Below are 21,382 nucleotides of genomic sequence, written 5' to 3'. Positions count from 1 at the left end.
AAACCTGCAGTCATTCTTCAGGCTAAGCAAGGAGACACGGACGACATGTGAGGCCAACCACGTGATTCACACACGTCAAATTGTAGGGAGAACACCACTTAGGGTGGAGGGTAAAAACACACATAGAGGATGAAATGGGAGCCCTGAGCCTTGCTCCACATGGCTGAAAAAAGCACAGTTCTCTTGCTCTCCTATTTGGTGAGATTTTAAAAAAAGCCAACCTTTCTGTCCCCTCACCCCTCAAGAAAGCCTGGGGATGAAAATGACGGGGGGGGGGGGCAGTGTTCTCTCTCCGTCTTTGCAAAATTCAAATGCTGTGGTCTTCAAAACACAAGAGGCACAGGTCCTGGTTCTTTTGGACACACCTGAAGGTTGGTTTGTTGACACATCAGATTTGTGCCGCTAGTGCAAGCAACCTCTGCCAATTTACATACACCTCAGAACCCAGATTGCCTACACTTTCAAGGGGGACTTTAAGAAGGCAACGCTGCTCAAACTAGAAACTGTTTGCCCTGTGGGAAAAGACAGCAAGGACTTTGGTCTACAAGGATCAGGCAGGATCATTTCAGGATGGAATCTCCTGCTAAGCAGCCCATACAGATGCCAGGAACCCTCATTTAGGAACCACTTCCCGGAATCGGTCTCCACCATTTCTTCCACTTAGCCCAGCTTCCTTCCCTCCCTCAAAATCTGATGAAGACAAAACTCACCTGATACGACAAAAGACCGATTTCTCTTTGGTGTAATCCATGGCAGCTGCAGCTGCAAAGAGGGAAGGAGGGAGAAAGGGGCAGGTGAAGGATTAGCTAAGAACTGCAGCAAGCTGGAATCTGGCCCTTTGCTCAGTTCCTTACATGAGCCAAGTTCTTAGCCGCTTCAGAAACCGGCAAGCTTCTTTTTAAAACCTGAGGCGAGATGCAAGAGGATTTCTCAGCCACCGCAAAGGGCGTAAAGGTTCCATTTGGGGGGTGGGAGGAACTATAAAAAACGAACACCCCTGCCACTTCGGATTAGCCCAATTTTCTAAAGCTGCCTGTGCCAATCAAGGGCCCTCTGGGTGTTCCGGACTACAAACCCCATCAGTCCCAGCCAGCCAGAACACTTACTGGCAGAGGTGCAGGCGCTCCAGGAGGGCAAGTGGTATGGCGCTGTGGACCCATAGAAGATGCTGACATCTTGCGGCGCCAGGAACTCTGCAAACTTGGCCCCCTTGAAGACATCCTTCTTGCAGCGCAGGATGAAGGCTGCCTGCTCTGAGATGTAGACGATCTTCCCCGTGGTGAAAGAGACGGCCACCGAGAATGTGTCCTTTGAGAGCAAAAGCAGCAGGGTTAAGGTTGGGGAATGGCAGCTGTTTTATGGGTGTGGTCTCCCCACTCAAGGAGGAGGGAGAGCTTGTTCTCAAGGTGGATTCTAGTCTTGACAGCTGTTTTCAAAAGGGTTAGGCCAATAGGGAGAGGGCCAGGCCTACGAGAGGCTGCCAGCCATGGCAGCTCAAAGGCTGCTGATCTGGAATTACCAAATGCCGCGACACAGAACAGGGAAAGGCCACTGCCTTTGTGCCCTAGAGGTGCCTGGAAGCTTTAGGCTGGCCTCTGCTAAGGAAGACAGGGTGCTGGGTTCAGCTTGGTCCTTAAATACGCATGGAGATATCGAAGCTGGCAGCACCCAGCTGGATTGCAGTGTCCATTCTGGAAGCAGGCGTGCACACTGGAAAGCCAGTCAAGAGCACTTCTTTAACGAGAGGCAAGATTTCTCTGGCGGTGGCATCGAAATGACCAGCGAGAAGGAAAGGCCTGGGGTGTGACGAACAAGGCAGAATACTCACGGGGTTCTTGAGAGTGTATTCTGAGGTGATGCTTTCCAGCTCCTCAATAGTGTAGGTGGACATGTCCAGATTGCAGGGCTGGTTGTCATCAATGGTCCACTGCTGGTAGTAATCTTGGCTGGCTGGAAAGGGGGAAGGAGGAGCACGTTAACAAGAGATCTGCAGAGCTCTGAAAGGCAAAAGGCCCTCGCTTTATGTGTGACCAGCTGGGCGCTTTTATTCAACAGGATCGCACCTGGATCCACACTTTTGTGGGAGAGAAAACCAGGCGCATCACCCTTGCACAAAAGCCCACAGGCACAACACACTGTGCAAACTGCATGGAAATTACTGTGCTCTTCATGCCAACAGGGACACATAAAAGAAGCGCCTGCCCACGGCCCTTTGAGCCTCAGTAGCCCTAGACTCCTGGCAGGGGTTTCTGGCTCAAATAAGGGGAAGAATTTGAGGGGCTGGGTGGGAATGGGACCTTTACTGAGGTGGCTGGCAAATAAGTCTGTGCTGCTGTGGTTTACAGCAAAGTCAGCAAAGCATAAATACAAACACACACACACACAAAGGTCACAGAACGTACCTTGCACCTGTTTCACACAGGACAGTGCATACTGCAGGGTGGCCAGAGTCCCTGACTTCCCCTTGTTGCGCTTCTCGGAGGGCAGCCGGATCTTCATCTCCTTCAGGGCCTTCATGAGCTCCTTCTGAGTCTTCACACGGGCAGACTGTTCACTGCTGCAGTGGCACAAGGAAGACACAAACAGGGGTCAGGTCAGCTGCAAAAAGCAGTCAGAGGCTCCTTTGGGGAGGGGGTTGCACTGATTGGCTGAACTGACTGCGCATCTTTTTCCAAGTGCCCAATGGAAATGGAACCAACTCAAAATAACTTGGCCAGTTGTTGTATTTTTAGAGGAAATAAAATATATCGACTTTGACTAAAAGCCACATACAAAATGGCTTTCCCCCCGCCCCCTTTTCCCCAATTGATTTTATGGCTCTTGTGTGACAGAATTCCCCCTCTTCATTATGTGTTATCCCAGGAAAGAGCTCTCAGAAACGGCCATGAGTTTTCAGAAAACTTATTTCAGCTGTCAATTTTGAAGCATTTTACTGGACTTTTGTTCCCCCTGTGCCAAGCCAAGTATGTTCCTCCTGCCCAGTCCTTGCTTACCTGCAGCCGCTAGTTGATGGGTTGTCTTGCTCAGAGCTTGCACTGAGAAGGCTGTAGGCCACAGAGCTGCTGGGAGGAGATGGGCTTTGGGAGTTGGAGCTGCAGAGAGATGCAGAGCACAGATGAGTTTAGCTTGCTTGGGCAGCAAACAAAAACATTCTATGAAATTCAAAAGTCTGCATCAGAATGGACTAGCCCAAGTCGGTCCCACAAGAGACCACTTTACCACACCTTTGCAACCCCAATCACTTCCTTACCTCTTGTTGCTTTCGGTGGTTTCCAGGAGGGCTGAGTCTTTGCCATTGCCACTGCTGTGGGAGCTGCTGTGAGAGTCACCATGTGACTCATTGCCACTGGAGCCATTGCTGTTGACATCCATGTCATCGCTGGTCTGGCCCTGGGCTTCGCCCCCACGCTGGGCTCGGGCTCTCCGTGGGGCTCCAGCCCCACCACCTCCGCTGCCACCGCCACTACTACCACCACCCTCGAAAGGGCTCTGCCCCGGCTCACAGCCAGCACTCATTACTGATTCTGGGACATGGACGCCTCCTTGGGAAACTGAGGGCAGCGGTGAGAAAAAGGTTGGGACTTCCACAGCTGCTAAGGCAACAACAAAGCTTTTGTTTTTCTTCAAAAGAAAGGAGAAGCACTGGTCAAAGAGGATTCCTCTATGGCCTGTGTCTTGCTGGATGGATCTGATCAGAGTTGAAAGAGTCTTAGGGGACACCTATTGAAGGGAGGGAGAGAGACAAAATAAAGTGTTATAAAAACTGATTCAACAAGAAATCCAGATTCAGAGCTATGTCAAATATAAAGCAACCCTCTAAGGCCTATGTTAGGGAAAGTGAGTGGGATCACTTCTCTATACTGAACCAAATATACTAGACTGCCCTTGGAAAAGCTACACACGGATTGCCTCCTCTGCCACGCAGATCCCCCAGGTAGTGGGATCTCTTTGCCATGATACTGAGTGTCAAATGGCAGCTGTTTGAGCCTGAAACCAAAACACAGTATTAAGTAATAGGGCTTACAGTGGATTATCTGGTCCAGTATCAGAAGCCCTTCTCTGCTTTTATATAAACTAGGCAGCTCAGCCCTTCGGGTTCTTGGATACGGGAACATCTGGTGGCTGAAAGAGCACCATGGTCCTTCTTGGGGGGGGGGGGAGGAAGGTGCTCTAGAGCACTACAGACCCCTTATTTAGGTTAGTGCTCTTGGATAATTAAGAAATGGCAAGGAGTTCCTGAAAGCGCTTTCATTCACCCCTCCTCGTTCTGACCCCTCTCTCTTCAATCTGGAAATCCCAAGCCTTGTTTGTTCCGCACAGCCCCAACCCATTGCTGTGGTGCTCATCAATCACAAAGGTCATGATATCCAAGCGCGGGAGTGGGGTGGCTTTCTAGGCTTCCAGGGAAGTTAAGGCTTATGTGACCTTGTGCCAACATTGCTGCCTTCTGGAAATAAAGTTTAGAGGAGAAAGGAAAGATGAAAATACAGTCAAGATGAAAGCCCAGGCTGAAAGGGAAGCGCAGCCAAGGCCCAGAACATCCTTCTTTCCCTACAGAATCAAGAGTGGCAAGCCTCTACCAAGCACAAAACGCCAGGGATTAGTTTTCAGGCATTTAAAATATAAAAATTCATACAAGAGTCTTTGAAGGGCTACTGGGAAGTAGTACTCATGGGCAGGGAAGAAGCTGGGTCTGGTTCTAAGTGGAGATACGAGTTCTAAATCCTTTCTCATTCATGAAGCTCACTGAGTGGCCTCAGCGAAAGCATCACTAGATGTAAAGCTCTTTGGGGCAGGGACTGCTTCATATTTGTTGGTTTTGCTTCTGTTCCCTGTGAAACATCAAGGGTGCTACATCAATGGTGCTACATCACCATCAACAACAGTGGTAGTGGATAATGAATGTGTACAAGGGTTCGTCTGCCTTAACCAATTTTGGTTACAGTGGCATTTTGTTTAAGCTTAGTAGCAAAGGAGAAAGGATGCTTTAACTGTTTTATAAAATTATTCCAGAATCAAATGTTTCCCCTTTCTCTGGGAAGGGAAACCATAAACAGAGTCTGGAAACTGTTTCCTCTGTTTGACTCCCACCTTCACCGGTCCTTGCCTCCAAAAAGGTGAGCAGCATGGTGGGGACGGGGACTGAGAAGAATTATGAACACTGACACGCAACACCCAGAATTTTTTTTTAAAGAATACTACAGACAATGATCACACAGTGGCTCAGACTGCCTCAGTTCTATGGGGTTAGCTAACCTTTAATCATATTATCAGCGCAATTTAGCCCCCTCTGACCATGCTACATTCCAGGACAGAGCACCTGGACACAACTGGAAACATTCAAAAGGGGTTGGCATAGCAACAGCTGTAGCTCCCTTCGCCCAGCAGCAAAGTAAGATTTTTAGTCAACTAAGCAGAAGCAGATATTTCATTGCACCTAAGCTCTTTTGTGTGGATTTAAGTCAGAGGTCTATTTCTTTTTTAGAATGTCCTCCGCTCCCCCCCCCCATCCCCCGGGGCTTCTATTACTCAAGAAGGTCCATGTACCAGGCTGTCCTTTAGCCAAACTATATTTAGCTCTTCTAATTTTGGATGCTTGCTATCTTTAATCTTAATTACAAAGGGGAGATTCACACCCCACTCTCCCTAAAGTCGGTAAAACCAAGTGAAAGCTCCTGTTTTAAAGACCAGCTCTAATCAGCATTTTCCATCTCTGCTAGCAGAGGTTTTAGTCAGTGATCCTGGCAGAGAAAGCATTTTTTAAAAGGAAGAAACAAAACATACTAAATAAAGAAGGAGGCGGTGATCTTTTTTTCTATTATTATTATTATTCATCTGCTATAACCTGAGACCCTAGGAACAAAGAGTGCCACATTCCACAGGGTCACCCCAGGAACACAGGACCCAGAGCTCCGGGTCCTGGCAGATGAATAAAGCAAATGTCGGAGGATTACAAATGCAGTTACCTCAGAGCGGTTTCCTCTTGGCACATTTTTTTTAAAAATCATGTTCTTTGCAAATGTTCCCCACCGTGGCTTAATTTTAAGTAGCAGTGCTCAAGGTCACAGCTTTACACTCCGCAAATTTCAGAACAACAAAACTCCCATAGTTCCAATGAAGGTGTGACTAGGGATGATGATTCAGAATCACAAAGTTTGGCATCTCAACGAACATCCAGAAGAGGCTGTGATTACACAGGTCCGCCTTCCCCCAACCTGGTGCCCTCCAGGTCTTTTGGACTCCATTCCCAGCCAGTAGGGAGGTGCTAATGGGAGCTGTTGCCCAGAACACCTGGAGAAGGCCAATACAGGTTTAAGTGCCAACTTTTGAGCGTTACAGAGCTCTTTGCTCCTGTGCTTGATTAAGAGTTCTGTGAAACATGTAATCTTAACACAGTATACGGCCCCATAGGATGCCAGTAGATGCACACGGCTCTTCAATTTACGAAACTGATTTGGACGTGGCTGGATTACTGTTTATACTTCAAGGCAAGTAGCATGATTGGCCTGTTGAACTGCAACATGAAATGTCCTGTGCCAAGTTAACTACATATGGCATAAGCTTCCGTGGGCAAAAGCCTGCTCTGGAAGTTCATTTCACATGGCAAGACAATCCTCCTGCCCAAAGTAGATTTTTTCCCCCACCCTTTGGTTGTAACTTCCACATTTGTGTGGTGGAGTCATCCCACTTGTTTTCCTCCTTTTCTCCTCGTCACAATTTCCCAAGAAAATTTCAGAAATGCAACAGAAATGTTGCATTGCCAGTTTTACAGACAACCTGGTTGGCTTCTGAATCTTTCAACAGGTGGCGGACATGCAGAAATCAGCAGGGAAAGCTTGTTATAATAGCAGAGAGGTAACCGTCACTGCCTGATCATGAATGCAGAACAAGTTGCTCTTAAAAAGATATAAGGAGGAGGGGCTTGTGAAACAATCAGCAACTAGGCAGCCAGGAAAGCCCTGCCCAAAAAATGCACAGGACTGGAGAGATTGGGGGGAAGAAACCTTTAGTTCGTTTTCTATCACATGTGTCCTAAGAGTAACAAGGAAGCCTTTACATAGCCATTTTCCTGGTTGCTTGTGGCAATACTCAGGTGGCCAGGAAATAAAGTTTTGTAAAACTGGAAGGGTTTTTACTTTAGGCCTCCAAAGTGATAGTTAGCAAATAAATAAAATAATGTGATTTTTTTTATTTTGCAAAGAAGGGGGAGAAAGTGTATCTAAGCATGTGGCCATTGTGGGATCAGCTCTGGTGCCATGCCAATAAAAGATTTGCACAGTGTGGTGAATGCCAAAACAATGCTGCAAACGACTGCGGTTTACGAAATAAAAATAGACTGCTGCAAGCAGCGGTAAGGTTGACTGAGCAATTTTCTTAAAAGGGGTTTATGGTTCGAATCACGAAGTTTCAAAAACAAGAGCGCTTGCATATCAAAGCAAGCTACGCTGACGTCAGAGGCAAGGAAAGTGGCGGTGGACAAGCCACACACCCTTGGAGACTGCCTATCCCACAAAGCCACTCCCAAGCTAAGCAGTCATCAGGACTTTGCAGAAACTCCTGCAAGGGGTTTCAAGACTGTGGTAGCAGTGAAACCCACAAGCAAGCATCAATGCAGAGACAGTCCCATTTGAGATTATGATATCATGGTCCCCACACACACCCTTTCCCCCTTGTATTAAGTGACCCAAATACCCATTTTCTCCTCCCAACTTCCCACAAACCCTCTCTCTCTCTCTCTTTCCCTCCCTGCTCCCCCAACCATGCAAAAAAAGGAAGAAATCAGAAATTGCTGGCTTACAGGTTGGCCCCATGGAATGACTTGCTTTCAAGTAGGGGTTTCCATCAGCTGGAAAAACAGCAGACAGGCACACCCCCCCAAGAGGCATGCAGAGAAGCCGTTCCTTCCAATACCCCCACCCTACCCTCCTCATCTGCAGTCTAGAAATCTGCCCAAGCTCACACCCTTGGCTGTGGCACACAGAGAACAGGAGAGAGGCGATTGCAGAGCCACCAGCCACCTAGAAAGACTGTCCTCCTGCAGCCTCCCACCAAGTTGCCCAGAAATCCCCTGTCTTGCAGAGAGAGAGAGAAAGGAAGACACTCCCCCTTCCGCCTCAAGCACATGCCAAAGCGTGTGCTGCCCGTTTTCCTCTTCCCTTCCCCGCCCCCACTGCCAGCCACATTACGAAGCCTCTTCCGAAAGAAAACACAGAGAGAACATTCCGTTCCCGAAGAGCCCCACGTGATGCAGCCGTGGGAGCAGCCGCTGCCGTCATCACACTGGAGCTGCCAGGGCAGTGCCTAGACTTTGCCAAGCAGTGCAGGGAAAGAGTAGACGGAAACCCCTTTGAGAAGGCGGTTTAAAGTGGGAGGGAGCATGCCCGGTATCGCTAATAGTAATAACAATAACAACTCATTATTTATATGCAACCCTTTTAAGTTACTCACCAGTAGTGCGAGTTAGAAGGTCCTGCTTCTCTGGAGCTATTAGCCGACACAAGCCTGGGACGGGGAAAACTGCGCTCCTGTTACCCTTGACCAGCCCCTGGCGACTCCGCTGCTGACCCAACACATCCTACGGCTGACCCTCCTCCAGAGAGCAGAGCGGGGAGCACGGCTGAGTTGTGGCAGCACGGCACACTGTGGGCAGCAAAGCCAGGTTAGCCTTCCCTTCTCAGCAGAGTCTGTAGCAGCCCACTGTGTAACCAGGCAGGCAGGCAGGCGGAGTAGCTGTGGCCAGGAGCCCAGTGATGTCAGCAACCCAGTTAAACACTCCGCACGTGTACCGAGGTGCTGCTACCAGCAGGGCCTGGGAGGATGCCATTGGCTGGCTGGCAGAGCCAATGGGGCCACAGAATTCTGACTGCATAATCACCAGCAACGGGTTTGTCATTCATCCAGGGACTGTGCTTGGGGAAAGGGGTGGGGGAGATTAGAGCGCAAATAAATGCCAGTAAGGGCCGGAAGACGGATGCTCAGCCCCAGCGTGAAGAGTCTATTTGAAGGCGCTCAGCTACCATGCGTGTCGGTTGCTATTTAGAGCCATGCACACAAATTAAAGCACTCAATAGCACTTCCTGAATCAGCTCTTCGTTGTCATGCTGGCACCAAGCTCCAGGCCTATTATGTGCCTGCTTTTGCATTGCTGTTCCCCTTTTTGTTTTGGAGCCCCCATGGTGGGCGGAGCCACAGGCCCCCACCCCAAAAAAGCATGAGAAATGAAGTGTGGCTCACGCACCTTTTGTGCAGTAGGCTATGTTGCAGCCACACAAAGTTCGTTGTGCACCATCATGCACATAACTTTCCACCCAGGCAAGGAAAAGGCTCAAAGATCGTTTCAGCCAAGCCAAAGCATTCAAGGAGGGTGCTGAGGAGTGGTGTGGCAAGAGGTGCAGCGGGGGGGGGGGGGTACTGGGCCCCACATCTCTCCTGGGAGTGATGCAATGGTTCGGGCACCAACAGGGTCCACACAGCTGAAAAAAAAGCAACGCGGGCCTGCAGGGCGCCAAAGTGGAATGGGGCTCGCGCATTGGGATCCTGGCATGCCCTGTCTCATCCTGCAGCACCTCGCCCTGCCCCTGCAGGTGTCTCATCCCCTCATGCGCAGCATGCATGTGCAGAGCGCATGAGCCGACCCAAGCCACTAGCTATGGTATCACTGGGTGTGGCCTGGGAAGAGTACTGAGGGCCGGAAAGATAGGGCTAAGGGCCAGAGGGACCCAGCCCTGAGGCCTCTCCCTTCACTTACAGAGTGCTGAGTGGGCAACATTACATTTCCGTGCCCAGGTGATGCTCAGTGCCAAGTTGTTTCACCTGGACTTTCAATATTCAAAGGGTGCTCCAATTTTTGTGGAATCGGAAGGAAACGCAAAACTCACATGAAGGGGCAGAAGGCTTACACTCACAATTCAAACAGCAAATATTCATTTTCTAAATTTTATTTTATTTATAACCCTCTTTTCCCTTTCCCATTTGTTAAATGTGAAAATAAAACATTAATTTTTAAAAAACTCAAATAAGAAAGAAAATAAAACAGAACCTCATAGTTCATTGATCACAACAAATATTATTGCCTTTCAGTTTAGTAGCACAAACACCTGGTGCAGTGAGGTGCTGGCCACAACGGCTAGAAGCCAGCATGGGGCACATAAAATATTGACTCTGGGTGTATTATCTGGCCATCATGCTGCCTTACTTTCTGGTGATAAGGCCACTGCAGTGGATGCCTTCTTCTGCCCCAGGCAGCCTGCCAGCTGCCAGAGGGATCAGTATTTTGTTAGCAGATAACATGCAAAACAGAAAGGCTGCCAGGTCCCTCTTCCTCCTCCTCCCCCATCTCCAATATGCCTCTTGTTTTGGCTGTCAACCAAGGATTCGTACAGCTTAAAATGCACCCCTTGCTCCCCGAAACTTGAAATGGGCTATTGTGGCTCCTATGCCTCCCATAACTCTCTGGCAGGCAGAAAATTCAGTAAGTACCACTGAACGTTCAACCAATCTTACTAGATTTACTAGCCTGCTTACCCACAAATAAGCCTACTTATTTACAGCGGTTACAAACAAAATTTTAAAAGAACACAATCTGCCATACCTTGTCACCTGGAGCAGATTCTTCTTCACCACGAGCAAGCAAGGAGAGCAGCTATATCCAAGCTTGACATAACTCTGCCCCTTGCTGCCCTGAAAACTCTCACGAAACAATCTCACATCCCTTTTGCCCACAATGTAAAGCAACTAGCGTAATGATTTCTGTGTCTAAAGTTGCTTTAAAAAACCTTTATGATAATTTTTTTCTGTTATCAAATATTTCTGGACAGGGTGTCTCCTGCTCATGTTGCTGTACTATATACTGATGCCTTGATTTATATGTTATGTAATAGTTTATTTTGCATAATTGTTATGCCACCCGGGAGAGCTGCCTGAATGTACTTGTATTAGTGCTGCGCCTACAAGGTTTGGGTATTAAAAGGGCGCTGCAAGAGGACGCTGACAGCCAGAAACAAGTTGCAGTGGGAGGACTCAAGGGGTGCAAAGAATAATTGCAGAATGCCCAGAAAATAAATGCAGGTAGCCTAATCAATAAATATATTATTGCAAAAAAAGTAAAAATGGGGACTTGGTACTTTCTCAGTTGTCCTGCAGCTTTTGCATTCACTGGCCAGGAAGGTGGAGGCAATTTAAGTGCTTAATGAACTTTTTGCCAGAATCATTCCTGCAGTAAAATTGCTAAAGACTATTCAAAACTGAAAGCTAAAATTCAGAGGGGTTTGAACTATTCATGGGCTGGGGGGAGGGTCACCCCCCACCCCCAGCCTATATATGTGATTTCCTTGGGTTAAGACATGGGGAGAAGCATAAATCAGAATGCTTTTGTCTCTTAACTACATGCAACACAGTTGCCAGCTAAAGCCCTAAAATGTTGCTATTGAATGAAAACGGCAAGTTAGTTTGTTTTTGAAGTTTGTGCTCCGTTTGTGCAGGTGTGGAACTCCCCCTACCCCACACTGGAAACAACAGGGGCAACCTGCAGACACATAGGCTCAACATGCCGGACCTACCCAGAGCTCTGGCCCAGTGCAGTGCTCTCAAGGGCATGTCCTACTGGATCACTGACAGCTGTTTTATTGCCCCAGGGCAGACTTTGCCAATGAGGGCGCCAGGTTGGCAATGCCTGCCCTAGAGAGACTCAGTGCCTGGGTTCTCTTCCATACAGAAAACTGGTGGGCATGAACACATGGAACACCAGTGGGTGTGACATCAGCATACACAATGTTGGCCATTCAATAAGAGCTTTTTTACACGTCATATATGTCTTTTTCTGCTAGCACTCTAAAAAGGTCTCTTAAATTTTTCCAACGTCTTTAGCCTGAAAGCTTCAACCGAGGCACCATAAAACACACACCACCGCCCCGCAGGTCTCCAGCTGCAGCCAGGGAGATAAAGGCTCGGCGGATGTAATTTTCCACTCGCCTTTGTTTAGCCTGAATTATCCATTCTTGCGTCGACACATGGTCAGGAAGGGAGCAAAAGCAGGCCTCTGGTGGCCCGTTTCCCCCTCCGGATACAAAGGCACAAACACACACAAGCATCAGCGTTATGCTCTCCGAACAAAGGAGCTCTGGCTGGCATTGTAGCCGCCTTTTGTAACCCTGAACAGTGGGACCCCCTAACGGCTCCCTCTCTCTATTCTCTCATTCCTTACGCCCGAAGCCACAAAGCGCCAGCGGTAATTGCACTCTCCATTGGTCCTCTAATGCGCACCCACGAGTGCCCTGGGCCTCTCGCTGACCTCTTTCTTACTGGGTGGATGGAGAGCTCTCCTGCGTAGCCACTCATTCAAAGGAAGGTATTACCAACTGCTGAAGAGGGGAACTAGACTGACCAGAGGAAACGTACTCTGCAAAATCTGCCAAGGTGGGGATTTTAAAGATGATTTTAATGCTTTATTGTTTTATCGCTTGTTGTTTGCCAGCCTGGGCCCCTTTGGGAGGAAGGGCAGGATATAATTTTAATAAATATTTCTTTATCCCTGGGGCTATTACGGGGGAAATTGCATTTCTGCTCCATAAGCAGCCCACTGATTCTTGAAATCATTTAGGAGAAAATGTACTTCCAAATAAAAAGTTTTAAAAGGTAGACATTTCTGTCCCTTGCTGCAGTGTTTCAGATTTCACAGAACTCTTCATCAGGGAGGGAGAGAGAAACCCAGCATTGAAAAAACATAAATGGAGATAAAACCACTGCTCAGTTTCACAGTGCTCACATGCTCTATATGTCAAAGAGGATGGAAAACATGGGTAATAAAATAAGCTTCCAACAGACTGGTGGGGAGCCAGAGAGGATGAAGAGAAGTCAGACTTCTGACTTTTTGCTCTATTGCAGCCAGTAACACATGGCCCAAATATCCAGGAGAGTTGGCTGGGGTTAAAAAAAAAACCCCACCGGGAAGTATAGGAAAAAGCCTGTGCTCAGCTGCAATCAGGGAAAAGCTATTCAGAATCAGGAAGCCCTTTAATGCAGCTGCCTGTAAGAGGGACAAAAGAGACTGATTCAGCAAACCACTGAACGGAACAGGCAGGAAATGACTGCTGTATAATGATTACCACAAATGAGCCCACTTGAAACAAAAGTGCAAGCCAGGGGTTCAGCTGGCCGGGGGGGGGGGGGAGGACGGACGGACGGACCCTGCAGTGTAAGGACAGAATGGCTTGGCTCCTGAATAAGTGAAAAGAGGGTCTCATGAAGGCTGAGGTGGAGAGTGGAAGGGATAGTGGAGTTTTCTTCCCTTTACAGTTACAGGTAAACAGGAGTCTGCTTAAAGATAACCAGGGATTCAGGCTTGCAAAGAACCAGTCTACTGTGGGAAATATGAAGTCCTTCAGAGCCCAAGTAAGGAAAGTGCCTTTCACCCCATTTCAGCACACAGAATTACTCACACTGGGATGTTTTGAGAGATGGGCTAACAGAAAATTGCGTTGGCTAGTAACTTGTGTTGACCTATTTGAAAGGCTGCCTTGACTAATTATGCAGATATGTCTTTGTTTTACAGTGTCAATAATATAGCCATTGAGTTCCCTATAAAATATGCATTGGCACTAATTGAGCAACTTTGAAGTGTACTGGAATGCATGTTGTGGTTAATCATTTAACTGCCACTAGAGGGAACTATTGAATACGTGCTGCAATAACGCTTAAGCAGGACAGCAGATACAGTAACCCATCCTGCTTAACGTAGCCTTCCTCAAGCTCGTGCCCCTTTGCCCCAGGATTTTCCCACACTTGCCCCTTCCCCTCTTCCCTGTCTCAGGAACATGTGGCCAAAGGACCACAAGTCCTGGTCCTGAGCTCCCCAAAACATCAGCTATAAGGATACCTGAACATAGGAATCTTTACTCCTGGTCAACATATTTAAGTCAAACTTCCCCTCAAGAGTGAAGCATGGGAGGTAGAAACTGCAGCTTGCAGATCTTCAACTAAAAACACAGCATGCTGAGAGGTTCTGGGGCTACTGCAAAGGGAAGGTCGGCTGATCCCTTCTCACGTCCAAGGCTGCAATTCTGCTTTGCTCCCTCTCACAGCTCTGTCTCTGCCCTTTGCCGCCTCAGCCTGGCAGGCTGTCAACTGTAATAAGAGCAAGCGGAACTCCCTTCCAGCAAGTGTGGGCCAAATTCTTTCCATAACCAGGTCATCTGCTCCAGCCTGATGGTCGGCCATCATGTCGCTCCTCTCTCATTCAAAACTCTTATGTAACACTCCCCAGCCAAGCTCACAAGGCAGCTGGAAAGAGCAGCTGCTGCGAGGGGGGAGGAGCCATCTCACAGAAGCTCCTCCCCCTTGCCGCATAGCCAAGGGTTATTTCCACAGAGCGAATTTCCAGAGCAGAGGCGGCAGCCTATAAAAGGCAGAAGGGAACACTGTGTTCTTTTGGCTCACTCTACAAGTTCAAGGAACTGACAGCTCCTCCCTGACGCCGCCCGCAGCAACATGTTAATTTCGTCTCCAAACAAAGAGGAGCGATATAATGAAAGCAGTGACGGTGCAAGGAGCAAAACATTTCCTATGAGTCACAGACGCCAAGGAAACTGGCAGGGGCTTTGCCTGCACAGATGGACACCCCAGAATTAATTGCACCCTGTTTGGATAGATTTGGGGGCACAGAAAATCATCTCTTCACCCACTCCAATTTCCAAAGGGGTATCTGTATCTACAATGCATCACTGAGCAGCAAACAGAGGAACTTCACTCCGTGGGGCAACCAATCCAAATGCCACATTAAATTCCGGACATTTCTCAAACTTTGGTCTCCAGCTTTTGTTGGACTGCAGCTCCCATCATCCCTAACTAGCAGGACCAGCGGTCACGGATTATGGAAGCTGTATTCCAATAACAACCGGAGACCAAATTTTGAGAAACAAAGAATAGAAGCACGGGGTCTGATATTAGTCATCCTCAGAAGTATATGACATGACTAACTTAGATCCATTTATTTTACTGGGTCTATTCTGAGGAGAACTCAGCTGGACACAATCTATTATGTCACACTGCAGGAGCAACCAGTCTTATGATCACCCCTCCTCTTTTTATACCACTGGACTTCCAATAGTTAAGCCTTCAAAACAGAACCGTCCACCCAATTTGTTGTGCTTCTGGTTTCTCCAGCTTTGGGAATATGCCGCCCCCTGCTGGATGCACCCAGCCTCTCCAAAGCCCGTGTGCCAGCAGCAGACAGCCTGTTTCTACATGAGTGCCCCGCCCAAATGTACAGAGTCTGATTGAGCCACAGTGTCCCAGAACAGCTCAGCAAAACTGGGGCAGAGCTTCAGCCGGGGAAGTGAGAGATGCTGGGAAATTGCAGCCTGCCACGTGGATCAACACTCCGAGATCGGAAGCCCCGCCCAAGAACTCGCGCCCAGGAGCAGTCATTGCTGCGCCACACCCAACCTTCCCAATGGCCTTTCCCCTACTGTATACTCTGCTGCTGAAGTGAGGGGAGGCGAGGGAGGGGTTTTCTGTGATTCTACCAGCTCGAACTACAAACCTCTGAAGTCAGCAGTAATATATGTAATCCCACCCACCCAAAGTACCGCCTGTTTCTGGCCACCAGCAGAGCTTTTTTCACCACACAGGACTCTTTGACTGGCTCAACGCTAGCTGTCCCAAATGAAGTCTGAAGTCTGTAGCAGCGAAAGCAGAGCAAGTTTGGCTTTTGCTACCAGCTATTTAACATTGTCAATGGATATTCTGTCCTCTGTGCCCAGCTCCTGGCGTTCATACTTGTTTTGGATGGCTTATGAAGATGCCCTTTGGAGTTTCACTCACTGGGCAGTCTCCATCTGGATGAAGTCCCTTCCAGTTCCCTGCTCCAGCCTAGCTTTTAAACAGTACTGAGAGAATCAAGCAACTCCAACTGGGCCAACTTCTTGGAAGGAACTATCGCCTGCAGGAACCTGTGAAGCTAGCAAAGCTGTTTTCAGGCCAGGATGTCTGCCGTTCCTTCTTTCGGAACACAGCTGACGTTTAAATCTGGGGTTAGTGGCTGCTGATTATAATCGTTTCTGCAAAAGGGACCTTGACCTGCTGGGATGCCTGGCACTCGGATGTTCTCACAGTAATCCGGCCGCTGCGCTTTGCTCTCTGGAGCCCGCTCCCCTCCCTCAAGAGTTAAGCTCCACTTCAGCTGTTCCCTTTTGGTGGCACATTTTGCCTGTCCCAGCAGCACGCCACATAAAGCAGCACTTGTCAGACCTCACCACTCATGCATCTGACTCGTTTTCTGGGTCATCTGATGATGAAGGAAACTCATATTCCTGGGTATTCTCTTTGGGGGGGGGCAGTTATTTGAGAGATAAATACAGCTCTTAGTGTGGAAGCAGCAAGAAGCTCAGGACACTTTCAGAATAATGATGGGATGAATGTGTGTGTTTTCTTAATCAACATCGTTTCAAAAAGGTGTTTAAAAAGATGAAAGTGGGGGGGGGAGAGACTCACTGCAAAAGGGTATGTCAGAAAGGAAGAAAACATCAGCCTCAAACAATCATCCTTTTAAGCAAAATGTAGAGGGGAATAGAGGGGAAGCAGAAATAGCATTCAGAGACACCAACCTGCTCTACCAGAAAACACTTCCCACCAGCTCTTTGGAGGAGGGATTTAAATCCTCTGCCTTCTTCCACTGAAGTGCCTTGACTGCTTCAGAGGAGAAAGAAGCTGCAGAACATCAACAATCAAGCCCCTGCCACGCAGCAGCAGGAGAAAGGGACGGAAGGAGCCCTGCAGTGCAGCAGTCTCTTCTAAAGGATTTATGGATGAGGGTTATTCTCTCTTTTGCTGGATGATTTGTTATTTTTCGACTTCAAAGTCAAATCATAAAATCCAAATGCTCTGCTAGTGAATGGCAATATCTCAATACTTCAATCTTCAAAGAAACCTACTAATAAAACATAGGAGGGGAGGAAATCCACAGTGAAGAATGTTCTGAGGGACAGCTGGAAGTTCAGACATCTCCTCTCCTCAAATTGGTTTGAAGGTTTCATCAAGCAAGAGCCACAAACCAGCTCCTGCCCAATTTTCACTTCCAGAAGATCTGAGCATGAGGAATATTCCCAGAAGACAGTCTCGGCTCTTATTTGCTCAACACCTACAGCTCTCTCTGAACTGCAGAGCAAGAAAAAGCATTGAGGACTTGGGGCTCACTGAAAGGTCTGGGAGAATCAGAGATGGCAGCCATGCTGGAGGCTATGCAGGTACGGACCTGATCAGTTCCTGGGAGGACCCCACGTGAAAGTGGGATGTAAGGAGAATACATAAATATCCAGCAATATAAAGCAATGCGCGGGTCTCTCACTGCTGGATTTGGCAAAGTAGTGAAGATCTTAAAATTTAGTTAAATCTAAAGATCTCTCACTGGTGGGCTTTTGGCTACCAAACAGTTACATCTGCCTTGCTCCTTCCTCTGTTATCAGGCTGAGCTGTGCTTCCCCCCTGTAGACCTCTGTGCTCTGAATTTTACTTTTGCCAAGAATATTGTTTATTTAATTTTACATGCAAATGCATACTAGTTACGTCTGCTAAACAGGAAAACTACTGTATTTAATAGAATTGGTAGCTCATTGCATGTGCATGTGACAAACTTTTCACTACATATTCAGCCACCTCTTGCACCCCAGGGATCGTACTCAGTTGGACAACCTTAGTACTGTACAGCTAAACAGGTGAAGCTTGATGATATAATGATTCACCCTCCCAAGGAATATTACATGAACACAAAACCCCAAGCAGCCTGCAGCTCTCTGCAAGGTGCGCCTTCATCTCAGCACTTATTACATAACTGCCGCCGAGGAACTGTATCATACTGGGTATTGGTTGGCGCTGGCAGAGTTATCTAATCACAGAGTTCTTACGAAAGACGCATGCAGGCACGTCTGTCTGCCCACTTCCAGATAATGCTATTTTTCAGGGTATTCAGAAGAAAAATTGACTACAGCAGACCACTCGCTCAAAGGAAAAGCAGTTAGGATTACAGTATCTGGCATGTCAGCAGCTCAGAGCTTTTTCAACATTTTGGAGAGACGGAAGAGGGACTTCTCGAGACTTCCATGCTAAGCCAAACACAGTGGCCAAGGTGGAAAAGCTACTGATGCTCCTATGAGATCTCGCAAAGCAGCGGAAACGTCATCACAAAGGCTGCTTCAGTTTTTACACATGCCTCAGAGGACTTCATGTCCTTTCACCAATACAGGAAAGCCCAAGCGCCGTGTATTCACAACCGGACTGTGATACACCTAAGTGCTCTGGCATAACTATGTTCCCATCTCAGTGCCATGTTCCTGCGCAACTTGGCATCTTCCTGTTCCGCCCTTATTTCATTGCATCACCTCAAGCTTCATGGCAAGCCATTCCTAGCCAAAGACTTCTTCCTAACTTTTGTTCTGTAAAACCCCACCCATTTCCCATCCTGCTCTCTACTTCACTCTCTACTTCAGACCCATCTCCCAGTACCCGAAAGTGTTCCTCTCATCACCTCGCAAAAGGCAAGCTTCCAACAACTACTACCCCGACCTTCTATTCACGTATGCCTATTCATCTTGCCATTCAACTCTCTTGCCAAATACTTCCTTGTTGCTTTATTTCAGTGCTGAACACCTTTTTATGGCTGCTACTGAGTGTTTTGCTGGAGTCGGCTGTTTCCTCAAACCAATACCCTCCTTGCAATTCAATCTCTTTCTCTCTCTCTCATATAAGTCACCAGAAGTGCAAAACAAAGTAAACAAGGATTTTATTGATATATTTATTGAACACAAGTTAATAAAACAAATTTGTTCAGACTAAAATAACAGGGAATCACTTCACGGACACTAGCTCAAGAAGTACACATTTACAACCGGGAATTAGCTTTAGTTAGTCACTAAATCTGTTGAAGCCAGAGTTATATATAAAAAAAACACCTTTCATATTTCTGCACCGCAGTGGGCTGGACTAGATGATCCTCAGGTCGCTTCCAGCTCTACAATTCTATGATTCTATGACTACTAGCCCTCCCCACAAAGATTGGTTCAGTACACGCCCACAATCACCTCTTTCCCAACTCTTTCTATGCCAGCCTTCCCGAACTCAGTGTCCTCTAGATGTTTTGGACTACAGTTCCCATCAGCCCAGCCGTATGAAGCTGGGGCTGATGGTAGTTGTAGTCCACAACATCTAGCTAGTGTCACGTAGAGAAGTTTCTTCTTTGCTCTCAAGCAGTGTTTCTTGAACTTGGGTGCCCAGCTGTGTCTCAACATCCGTGGTCAGGCCAAGTTGCTGACCCACATAAATTCCCCCTTTAAATCCCTGCCCAGGCCCCATCCTATACTGTAATTGGAGCCTCTGGTTCAAATCACCCTTCTGGTTTTTTATTCACACTCGTTTTATTTGCTTTCCCCTTTCTTTTGCTCCTCATGTCCCACCCCCATCCAACTTCTTCCTCTGCCCCTCCCTGTTTCCCTTCCCACCCCACTTCTTCTCCCTCTCCCCATATCCCATAATCCTAAACCTCCAGCTTCCCTCCCACCTCCTTTCTGCTCCTCCCTCTGCCACTCTCGCCCTCCCCAACTCCCTATGTGGCATTGCTTCCCCAAAGCTCTTTTCCCCACCCACAAACCCTCGCCCCTCCATCCCATTCCTTCAACAACCCGACCCACCATCAACCCTAACCCCCTGCAGTCTCCCTCCCTCCCAAACCTCCTGCCTTTTCATCCTCTTCACCCCTCCCCTCTCGATACCTAAAGCCCTCTCCTCAAAACCCCACCCACCCCAAAAGAAAACCTCAACCTCGTAATATTGATTCACAGGAGTTTTTAACGAGGGCGACAAACCCCAGATATCGAAATCCCCTCAAAGACCCCTCCCCTTAATTCCCAGCCCTCTCTCCTTTCCCCCTCCTTCCATTAACCATCCCGCTGGACACCCCTCGCCTTATCAGCCCCTCATCCCGAGGCTGAATTTTGTATTTTTAAAATATATATATACATTAAGTTTAGTCAGTCCCTTTATGTCACTCAGTGTAACCCAGAGGGACTCACAGCCAGCCGGCCGAATTCCTTTCCCCCTCAGCCCTCCACAACCGCCCCTTTCCCCCTCCCGCTCCCCTTCTCTGCCCACTTGTGAGCCACCTGCCCCCAACACCCACCACCAACATTATAATTTCTACTGCCATTATTGTTGTTATTACAATATTATTTCTGCCCCCCACCCCTTGAGAACGCGCCCCCCGCCCCGCATTCACTCACCTCAAGCGCACAGACCCACCGTCCCGTCTAAAGGCTTCTGCCAACTGAGCCTTGCCAAGGGCGCGCGTCCCTCAGCACCATGCAGCGGTCCGCGTGAGCCTGCCGCCGGCTTACCACGCCCCCCCACCCGCTCCTGCCCAATGGCCGCCGCCGCCGCCGCTCTCCCCGCCCACCGCCCGCCCCGCATTGGCCTCTCCTCCCCGGCCCCGCCGCTGCGCGCGGCGCCTCATTGGCCAGACGGCGCCGCAGCATGCACAGGCCCGCGTGACAGCGGGGCCGTGACGCGCCTCCCCCGGCCTCGCCGCTCCTCGCCTCCCCGCCCCCTTCCGCCTCTGATTGGTTTGCTCGGCGGCAGCATGCAAGCGTCCGCGTGCTCTGGACGCGCCCTGGGCGCGATCCCATTGGCTGCGCTGGCGGGGCGCGCTCCTTATTGGGTCTCCGGCAGCCAGCCTTCCGCGAGCGGGGGTACACGTGCAGAGGAGGCTCACGCGGACGCCGCTGCTGTGCTTGTTTACAATGTGCAAGGGGCGAGGGGCGGGGCGAGGGGCGGGGCTTCAGGTGGAAAGCCGTTGGCGGGAAGGGGGCGGGTCAGAAAATGCTGAGGCGGCTTTGCCAGTTTTATGAGGAGATTTAGAACGCCCTTTTCTTATATATTTTAAACTATGTATCTGTGTGTGTGTGTGTGTATATATATATATATATTGAAGGTAGCCATATTGGACTCTAATAAAAAATTCTCAAGCTTTCTCAAGGTTATTAGGACCTGTTGTATATGTCATTATTATTACCTGTATTATTGGTATTCCAATAGTAAAGGCAGTGAGAGATTTTACTTTTTTGGGCTCCATGATCACTGCAGATGGTGACAGCAGTCACGAAATTAAAAGACTCCTGCTTCTTGGGAGAAAAACAATGACAAACCTAGACAGCATCTTACAAAGTAGAGACATCACCTTGCCAACAAAGGTCCGTATAGTTAAAGCCATGGTTTTCCCAGTAGTGATGTATGGAAGTGAGAGCTGGACCATAAAGAAGGCTGATCGCCGAAGAATGGATGCTTTTGAATTCTGGTGCTGGAGGAGACTCTTGAGAGTCCCATGGACTGCAAGAAGATCAAA

The 21,382-nt window shown here is 48.5% G+C and overlaps 1 protein-coding gene across 6 annotated transcripts in view; it reads right to left on the bottom strand.

The window, feature by feature from the left end:
• Window positions 1–20,393, bottom strand: part of PER1 (period circadian regulator 1) — a 37,826-nt gene extending 17,433 nt beyond the window's left edge. Inside the window, exons 1-8 of one of the 6 annotated variants that reach the window (XM_083706529.1) lie at window positions 20,265–20,393; window positions 8,449–8,640; window positions 3,251–3,720; window positions 2,994–3,092; window positions 2,403–2,557; window positions 1,829–1,950; window positions 1,107–1,308; window positions 711–762 (exon numbers count right to left, since the gene is read on the bottom strand). In XM_083706529.1, the coding sequence (XP_083562655.1) occupies window positions 711–762; window positions 1,107–1,308; window positions 1,829–1,950; window positions 2,403–2,557; window positions 2,994–3,092; window positions 3,251–3,516 (896 nt within the window). In that variant the 5' untranslated portion in view covers window positions 3,517–3,720; window positions 8,449–8,640; window positions 20,265–20,393. Of the gene's footprint in view, window positions 1–267; window positions 763–1,106; window positions 1,309–1,828; window positions 1,951–2,402; window positions 2,558–2,993; window positions 3,093–3,250; window positions 3,721–8,448; window positions 8,894–13,873; window positions 14,020–20,264 lie in introns of those variants that run through there. The other 5 variants (XM_083706533.1, XM_083706530.1, XM_083706534.1 and 2 more) reach the window with 5 other exon arrangements.
• Between the last annotated feature and the right edge of the window lie 989 nt (window positions 20,394–21,382).

This window comes from Podarcis gaigeae (genome assembly GCF_964106915.1).
Source record: "Podarcis gaigeae genome assembly, chromosome: 13".
NCBI lineage: Eukaryota > Metazoa > Chordata > Lepidosauria > Squamata > Lacertidae > Podarcis > Podarcis gaigeae.
The sequence above is the reverse complement of the archived record's forward strand: the minus strand, read 5'-3'. Positions and strand labels throughout refer to the sequence as shown.